General features: G+C 43.8%; 1 protein-coding gene across 1 annotated transcript; it reads right to left on the bottom strand.

Moving 5' to 3' along the window:
- Positions 1 to 919: 919 nt before the first annotated feature.
- LOC136430565 (AT-rich interactive domain-containing protein 1A-like) lies at positions 920 to 9,876 on the bottom strand. Its single transcript, XM_066421293.1, has 8 exons — positions 9,686 to 9,876; positions 9,043 to 9,244; positions 8,358 to 8,505; positions 5,644 to 6,226; positions 5,315 to 5,456; positions 4,944 to 5,105; positions 4,641 to 4,773; positions 920 to 2,099 (listed from the first exon to the last, which is right to left on the bottom strand). Exons 1-8 carry the CDS (start codon positions 9,811 to 9,813, stop codon positions 1,882 to 1,884), a joined length of 1,716 nt encoding a protein of 571 aa, XP_066277390.1. The 5' UTR covers positions 9,814 to 9,876; the 3' UTR covers positions 920 to 1,881.
- Positions 9,877 to 9,923: the final 47 nt, after the last annotated feature.

Here is a 9,923-nt window from a genome sequence, read left to right on the forward strand (position 1 = left end):
GTTATGTAGAAAAAAATTAGGTCATCTTTTTTTCGTTTTCTTTAATCATTAGCATCAATACCAAAGCTGTTAGGCCGATACGCTGCAATCAACTCACTTTTGTAAGTGCCCGTACAAGCGTGACCAAATTTAGCTGAGTTATATGGTCGTTCACATTCGAAACTCTATTAAGACTACTAACAACACTTTCTTTTCGTAACATTTCAGGCATAAAGCTGCAATTGATCAAGAAAACGGCACACCTTCATTAGACCAAACCTATTTTGTCACCCTGTTTCGTAAATGAATAAAACCGATGATATTCTGCACATGAATGCCTTGGTACGTTGGTTGGTTGATTGGTTGGTTATTTCAGCATTGGGACTGTCAGCTACTAGGATTATCCCACTGTCAGAATCATACAAGGCTACACAAGAAATAGATCAGCAATTGGAATCTAAATCCCGTCTACTCAACTAATCATGTAAATTGGATAAAGCTAATCTCGTCAAATTCCCTTTGCTAATGAACAAATAATGATCAAATTTGTGGAAAGGTTGCTAGGGTCTAAAAAAAGGTGAGCCGATGTTGGAAACAAAAATGACAAGCCTTCAAACTCCTCTGGGAAGAAACACAGATAGCACACAATGTTACTGAACGAGAATGGCACTTGTCATTTAAAAGGCTAATGCAGTCATTATCCATTGAGGTGAAGTTTTCAAGTACATGTATAGCCCTGCAAGTATAGTGCACTGCGGATTCGTTAGGCTCACATTTTCAGCTAATGACACCAGGTCACTTCAGTCTACTCTTCTGGACAAGTGTGTTGGGTTCTTTCAGAGGTTTAACATGAGGCAACCGAACAATGCACGGAACCAACAACGTAATGTCCACTCTGAAGGACAAATGTAATCCATAATCAAATTAAGCAGCTTCAAAGTTCAACATCTTCATATGGTGTTTATTTGATACACATACAGATGCAGCACAGTGGAAGTGTATCAGACCTGCCTGCAGGTCTGCCCATTTTTCCTACTAACTACATTAGTATTGACAGTTGTCGCTGAGGGGCTAAGGCTAAATATATCAGAGCAACCTGTCTATGAAAGACTTTTTTGCATGTCATAATATAAACCAAAGAAATACAAACATGATATTATCAATTCATTTAAAAACAACAATCTTATCTGCTAAAAAATTCATAAATGTTTGGTTCATGGTTTATGCCAAAAATATTGATTTGCTTTTAAAAGAGCAATTGCAGAATACTAGTATTAGATATTGAAACAGTAGAAAAAATATTTATATTCCCTTAAAACAAAAGTTAGCATTCTCACCAATACAATGTAGTCCAAATGTAAGATATTTGTATCTTCTACTGTATGAAATTATAATTCACGTTTTTAAATTGAACCTGGATGCACCCCTGCCCCTTCCAGAAACATAAATGCACATGCATTTTTCTCTGGACCTCTGGAGAGTGATTGAATTATGTATCACACTAATTTCCCATGGGATTGGTTACATAGCTGATGACAAACATTCCTAAGGAGTCAACCCAGTCTGGTGTCAAAGGGTACTAAAAAAGACCTACTGCATAAATCTGGGTACATAACCAAACTTTTCATAAGAAACTTGCCTCCATTTGCAAAGACTCACAACATATATTGTGTCAGCCTTTTCACCATTCTATCATGTTGAGTATGTACATTTTTAATTCCCAGCAAAATTGAATATTGATTTTCATAATTTCTATGTGGCTACAATGTTATATTTCTATAATTTATTATTAATTTATATCAAAACCACCTGACACCCAAGTTGCAAAAGACATCCTCACTACTGTATATTTTTTAACAGTTACTATACCCCCGAAGCTTTAACAGATTGATGCACCAGTCCTCAGTCCTGGTTGCACCTGTAGGCCCTGATGACATCTCTGATCGGTGCGCGGCACACAGGGCAGTTGTGCCCCTGGCTCTTCAGGTTGAGGCCGCAGCCGTTGCACACGCACATATGGCCGCACTGGTACAGCACAGAGTCCACCGTCTGGTCCAGGCAGATCAGACAGTGTCCCTCACGCACCGCTCGCGTCACAGGGACGTCCTGGGTGTTGGAGCCTAAAGTGGAGATTCAGACACTATAGTTAGGGATTGGTTTGATTATCACTGTAAAAATACTAAAATGCATATATTTTTGTGGGGATTTGATTTCATTAGTGGAAAGGGGGTTTTAACTTTGCGGTCTACAATACTGTACCACAAAAGCACTTTTGTGCTGTCAATTGATTTTACAGTGTAGAATCATTGCAAAAACCGCAAAACTAAAACCACTATGACTATTTGTTTAAGCTTTGAAAAAATTGCCGTGTTTTTAAGTTCAGTTTCCACACCTCCTCTAAGCGTCTTCTATTGTTACTACAGATGTTTCAACTGCGAAATCAAAGATATCATGAACTCTTAATTTCACTGTTGCCACAAAAGCTAAGTGTCCTGAACTTAAATGAGATGAATAGGAACTTTTGAGTTAAGGATGAAAAGAGGAAATGTTGGATTCAATAGGCATCTGAAAAGATGTGGAGCACTGCTGCCATTAGGTTGGAAATTGAAGCTCTCTATACTTAATATGAATGTTAGTCAATGTCAATCAGGTAACATTGGCTCATGCAAATGTCATATCACTGGAGTCACTTTAATGGAGTGGGTGTACCTCTGTGAAAAAAGAAGCCGTCTAAAATGTTTGGACGCCGTCTAAGAGCGTTTTAGTGCGTCGGAGCCCGTCCGAGGCCGTCTGTCCTGTCAGAGACGGCGGCGGACACGTCGCGCGCGTTCAGGCCGTCCTGCCCGTCCTGCCCGTCTGTTAGTTGGACGCCGGGGCGGCCTTCCTGGCCGCTGGAAACGTCAGAAACAGCGTCGGACGGGGCTGTAAAATAATTATTCACCCGACGCTTCCGCCTGTCGTCATTTCTAACGTGTGAAAAGCAGGTTTTCAGCTTCTGCACATGCGCAAATTTGAGCGGTAGTTTCGATTTGACCGTTAACTGTTACAGACCATTTGTTCAGTCAGTGCTCGTTTTGCTGTATTTTTTGGCCCATTTCTTGGAGTTCGCGCACTTTAGGAGGATGCAATTTACTTCTAAAAGCAGCTGTATCTCTCTACAAAATCCGGGGTTTGGTTTTATTCCGGTGACTGAGTTTATATTGCCAAACAAGACGTCGATTGTGAGAAGAATCATGATAAGAACATTATTTGCCGTGGCGGGCCCGCCGCTGCGATCTTGGTTCGAACAAGGAGGTGGTTCGAAAGTCAACAAACTTCCGTCGGCAGAAAAAAGGGATTCACCAAAGAAGCTGAGTATTATCAAGCTGGCTGAGTTTATATTAGCGGAGACTGGTAAGTGAACAAGCATTTCATGTTGATGTTTCATTACAATGATACAAAGGCAGATCATTTCCGACGAGGTCTCACGGTGCCCTCCCCACTTACGAAAGAAATGATAAAATAGGATGTTGCTATTAAATACCACGGGAAAAAAAGGCACATAAGAATTGTAGAATACCTGTTTACAATAAATGTTGTTTTAATAAACGATGAAGATGCTGTGAAAATGTATACCTAGACAACCAACACGCGGCACGTCTGGCAGAATCTGACCGCCCTTCCAACTCCAATTACGGGGTAGCAATTATCAAACTGAGGATCTTGTTTGGACCCCACAAAATACAAATAACATAAGGATACTGTAGAATACATATTCAGAATATCTCCTGTCTTATTTTTAGACTGATTGTGCACATTCATGAGACAATAGAGAAGATCAATTTTTTTTAAAAGAATTTGCACCCACCCTTGATGACTTGTGCTCGTCCACGTCAATCAGACTTTCAGCCGGCGCACACAGTCAAACTTCAAAGGCCGGATTGAATTTCACAAAGCTGCGCCGCTGTGTTAAACAATGTTTTTTAACCGCGGAGCAATGTTATAAGAAATTCGTTTAATTTAGATTCCAGTCTGAGGCCATGGCGGCCGTGGGTGGTCTACTATGCCAGTCTGGCTGCATATTTTGTTGCCCCAAGCAGCCATAAAAATCAAAACCAGGTCCGGACGCCGTCAGAAACCACGTCTCAAAACGGAGCAAGCATGCGCACAGCAGCCCGGATTAGCACCGGAAAATTGACGCCGTTTGCGCCCGTCCCTGGGGGGCCCACGCGGACGCGGTCCAGGACGTCTGGGACGTTTTCTACGACGTCAACGACGCCGTCAAATGAGCCAATCTAGACGCGTCCGCGTCAGAAACGCCGTTTGCGCCCATCCCCGGCGTCGTTCGGCGCCCGTCCCTAGCGCCCCCGGGCAGCGCCTGCAACCCGGCGGGGGGCCCGCACGGACGCTGTCCAAGACGTCTGGGACGTTTTCTACGGCGTCAACGACGCCGTCAAATGAGCCAATCTAGACGCGTCCGGCGTTTTTCAGGCCGTTCAGACCGTCCAAGACGTGTCATCAAGAGATTTACAACCCGTCCAAGTCGGTCTGCAGTCAAAATTCAGGAGGCATCGAATTTTAGTGGACGCCCGTCACAGACGGCGTTCGGCCGTTTGGGACGGTTTCATTTTCACAGAGGTAACCAAGGACATTATATATATAGTGCCTGATAAAACTATTACCTGTATGGGCGGCCATTGCAGCTGCCACTTCCTGCCTGATGGCCCTCTGCAGGTCCAGCTGAAGGTCAAAGCTGACACGTACCATGTTCTTCAGTTCTTCTACCTGAGCTCGGAGAGACTGCATTTCTGGCCCCTGGAAAAAGACAAAAATACAGTTGAATTACCTCCTAGATCAATAAATATTTCCCAGTTGAGTAAGTTGTGAAGCAAAATTCATATACAGTATTACAAAACTTAATATTCCCAAAGTTGTTTCAGGACAATCTAGTAGTCGCCCATCAATGAATCAGGTACGAAAATTACCTGGATGCCTGCTGCCCCTATCCCATCAGCTTCTGCACCCTGAGGCTGTGCACTGATGCCCAGGTGACTGAAGTCGTTCCTACGATGTGGGCGGGACCGAGGGATGTTCTGTATGGACTCCTGCACTCTCTCGCCATCTGTACCGGTTTCGTTCACCCTCCGCTGTAAGAAGAGAGGAACCCGAACATACTGTTAATTCATTTAAGATGCTGGCACTAACTTTCAAACCTAGAATCCATCCTATTCTAGTTCTATGTCAATAAGATAAACATAAGTGGAATGATATTGCAGAAAATTTTGTGCAAAAACTGTATGCCACAAAAAGCATCCTCAGTCATTTGTAAAACAGCCAAATGTTTTAATAATCTTACCGCCACCATGAGCTCCAGAACACCCCGGAACCCTCCGTCCAGGGAGGAGCTGACCAGCTGTTGCTGCAGCAGCTCGCTGATGTCGCTGACGATGTTCTCCCTCTGGGCCTGCTCTATGTCATACAGCGTCCTCCTGTTGGCCCTAGGAAGGAAGTAAACAGGTGGTTGATGAAGGTTGGAAATATTGATATTTTGGAGGGTATTGATTCCTTCAATTGTAATTTTCTTTAATTGTATATTTCTGCTGGTAAAAGAAAGAGACAGGATTATTTACTAGGTAATGGAAATGATGGCAGCATAGTTCTAAGGAGCATTACTGCATTTCTTACTGTTGTTGCTGTAGCTGAGCCTGCCGTTGCTGCAGCCAGGGTTGCTGCCTATGACCTCTTTGTGCCTGTTGCTGCTGTTGCCATGGGCCTTGCCGCTGTTGCCACGGGCCTTGCTGTTGTTGCCATGGGCCCTGCCGCTGTTGCCATGGGCCTTGCTGCTGTTGCCATGGACCCTGCTGCTGTTGCCATGGGCCCTGCTGCTGTTGCCATGGGCCTTGCGGTTGTTGCCATGGGCCCTGCTGCTGTTGCCATGGGCCCTGCTGCTGTTGCCATGGGCCTTGCTGTTGTTGCCATGGGCCTTGTTGCTGTTGCCATGGGCCCTGCTGTCCCTGTTGTCCTGGTGCTTGCTGTTGCTGCTGCCATGGCTGTGCGTGCTGTGCTGCCTGGTAAGAGGGCGGTGGTGGGAAAGCACCATTGCCCGTCTGAGGAGGACCCATGCCCAGGTGAGAGGGAGCAGGGGGAGGGGGAGGGACCTGCCACAGCCAGGAGTGAAGGGAGACATCAGAGGTACTCCCGGACGTGAAGCTGGATACACTTCCTGTCTCATCAACATCAGTGGTGGTGGAACTCGCATCGTTGAAGTCTGAGGGTAGCAAGATAACATTGTCAGGACTAGAAAATTCAACACATATCATTAACATATCTATTCAGAGTTTTGGTATAAAACCTGGTGTTCCCAGTCCTATCGTTCGTCACTGACGAAAGACGGTGGATACTGTCTGAAACGTCTGACTGTTTCAAAATCTTATCCAGTTGCTTGAGTAATTATTTTTGGCGTATCTTATTACCTGGATGTCTAACCTTCATCAACGCATATCGGATATCAAACTTAGACAATAAAGGTTAATCTTTAAAGGTGCTGTAATCAAAAGCATTTAAGTGAATACTTTTTGAAGTACTGTATACTTAGCCTGAACTCAATCAAGCTCCTGTAACGGCTTGCCGCCCTGTAACCGCATAGCCGCGGGGAGGGGACAGAAATCCCCGGACAGCTGGAGTTTGCGTTATACAGACTACTGTATACTTATCAAAGTTCAAGCAATCAAAAGCATACTGATGTAGACCTTGTCTAAAACAAATTCATGACAATACGACTGTGTATTTATCATAACCTACTCTCTTTGAGTAATGAAATGCAACATGAACGGAAATAAAGTCAGGAGTAAAACGGACAGACTCCCTCGTACAACATACACATGAAGATTCATATAAAGAAATGATCACATTCCCTACAGCTAGAGCTGTGTACCTAAAAAAATTTTAGGTACAGGTACAGGTACCGGTACAGAGGTTCAGGTACAGGTCCGGACCTGAACCTGTACCTGAACTACTAGTTAAAATTATGGTCGATCTTAAACAATGAAAGAAGCATGTTTGAACGGCACAAGTGCTAAGACAAGTTTGTAGTGCCTCCACTACATTTAACCACGGCATTGCAATGTTTACATTTTGCTGTGTTTCCGACAGTTTCCCCCATGCTCTTTGTCATATGTTCCCAAACTTTGGAACGGGGCATGTCAAATTACCAGTCTGATCAGGCTAGCATGAAAACAAAACTGACAGGTAATGAATACAGTAGAATGCAGCTACCCTACTAATAGACCAATCAAACCACAGAAAAATGATTGCATCAGGCCGGTAACTGATTTCAACCAATCATATCGCTAAGTGACTCGCGGCAACTTGTTACAGTTATGGGCCGCGGCATGATAGTAGGCGGTATCAGTTTCACTTTCAGTTCCCACAAAGTCACCAACCCCCAACATCAAAAGAAACCTCACTTATAGCACAAGTGTTAAACAAGTAAATTGTCTGATAATACAGAAGGGAAAAAAAAATACATTGTGGGAGATGTAGTGCATAATTTTCTTAGTATGGGTGAGAAATCCCAAGCCGTTTGTGCTTCAATGTTGCCTTTTGTGAAACAAAAGCACTGATTAGTTTCTCAGAGTCAGCCACAGAACCCGGCGCCGGTGTGTCTGGGGAGGCGTGGCCACCGTCTCAGAGCATGGGCCACGTGTGTTTATTTTGGGTGTTGCCAGGGAGAACTGGGCTTGCAGGAGTCTGGGGAGGTCTGGGAGGCGTGGTCAACGATTTAGCTCATGTGCCACATATGTTACTCTTGCCTGGGAGTTGGGTATACTGTTTGCAGGGGGAGCAGTGTGTTTTTGCACACTGCTTTAAAACTTTTTGTGACAATTACAATGTCTAGATTATGACTCACTGTTGTCTATGCATGTCTACAAAGTAATCTACTATATTGAAGTGCATTGTGCACTTATACAATTCTGATATTGGAACATTATTTACAGTACAAAGAGATGTTTACCCTACTAAGTAACTTGAACTGTTCCGGGAATTCCCGAGAAACACAACTTGGGGCTGGAACGTGATGAATGGGCATGAATGGGCACTTGTCGGGATGCAAGTGTTGCTTTGTGAATGGAATTATACCCAACACCCTGTTTTAAATGTTACTATTCTTGAGGTAGGCACTAGCAATGTTGTGGTCTGTTCCAAGAAGTATATATGCATGTATAAACAGTGTAACAGTGTAAGTATATGTTTGATTTTGGCCAGTATCGGTACAGTACCGATATTACAACTTCCGGTATTTTTGGACCTGTACCTGATTGATAATACCGATACTGTATCGGTACTGTGTACCGGTACACAGCTCTACCTACAGCAATACATTTGTACAAACGTTTTACCTTGGGGTGGAGGTGGAGGCAGTGGAGGGGGTGGAACAGATCGGTGGAACCTGGACAGACCCCCTCTGACAACGTTCTCCAATTCACGCCTGAACAGGTCGCTCTGTAGCACGCCACTCACACGGTGTTGGTCAAACAGTCCCCGCACCTGGCCAATGGGAAGGAGGCATTCATTGTTGCAGTCTGATCACACCATCAAGAAATCATTTGCATTACAGAAGATAATACTATTACAGAAAGTTAATCAACAAGCAACAATTCAGCACTTCCTCGATCCAAAGATGTTAAGTTTTCTTTACCAAGTGATATGCATGAAACAGGTGTCTGAGCTATTTACTATTAGCATAACAATAGACACAATGTACAACAATTGTCCCAATACAACAGCCAAGATGACAGCAGGATGATGTAATGGCCAAAAATAGATCTGATCAACACTGCCTCAAGACTTTGTCCATAAAAGGTAAACATCAGACCAAGGACATTGATCAGATTGCCGTGATAAGACAGTCAAACTTGCCAAAGTAGATGCATGTGCTCAGGCAAAATCGATTTGTTTTCCTAGCTGCCTGTTTCTGTTACAAACTGTCTGTTTGCATGGGTGTAGATCTTTTTTTCACAAACAATCTTGGATATATTGCGTTAATGTTAATGTCAGAAATCATCAAATCTTTAATACCCTCACCTCTAGCCGAACTGCTTCTGGGCGTCTCTCCTCAGTCCTTCTTTGACTGCCTGTTGGTCTACTCTGACCATCTTCCTCGCTCAGTTCGGTTGAGTCCGCACCTACGTGGTTACGGAAGAAGGCATCCAGCTTCTCGCAGATGCCATGACCAGACACAGGACGGTCGCCGTGAGAAATGCGACGAAGTTCAAACATCCTCTCCCTGCAATTGATTAGGCTTGTTACAGTATATAACATGACAGATTATCTGACACATAGAATGGAAAATGTGTAAAATTAAACAATTTGCCAAAAGAAATCATTGTGGTTGATCATAATCGAAGAAATGAAAAAATACTATTGACAATACGCACTTTAATACTACTTTGATAAGAATCCCAAAACACATTGCCTACAACTTTGATACGTTGACCAGCTCAAGCAATTTACAACTTGTTGCATGCATCTAAACAATGCACATTTTTCTGCACATATTAGTAACATATTTTTACAAATGTAATGCAATTACTGTGCAACCCCCCTCTCCGAAGTTCCAGACTTTGACTGGTTTAAAACATGATGCTGATAATACCGGTGTTATGCCATGACGTCAAAGCCTGAAACAAAGTTCCCTTAAAACCTTCATTTCACAATTTTGCCTCACCTTTGCTGGCGAAGAAGAAACGAATCGACGGTCCCCTCAGCTTCTCCCTTCCCCAGCCCATCGCCGGGCAGAGGGCTAGGCTCCTCGAGCGACTCGGAGGAAGAGCTTCTTTCCCTTGCCGTTGCCATTGTATACGCCCCTTAATGTTTACCTGTACCGTTTTGCCTCGCCGGTACTTTTATACCAGCTGTATGACTCACCTTCTGTTTTTGGAGCGCTTACCTGGCCGGAGGTCAAA

This window comes from Branchiostoma lanceolatum, chromosome 3, assembly GCF_035083965.1.
Source record: "Branchiostoma lanceolatum isolate klBraLanc5 chromosome 3, klBraLanc5.hap2, whole genome shotgun sequence".
NCBI classification, from domain to species: domain Eukaryota; kingdom Metazoa; phylum Chordata; class Leptocardii; order Amphioxiformes; family Branchiostomatidae; genus Branchiostoma; species Branchiostoma lanceolatum.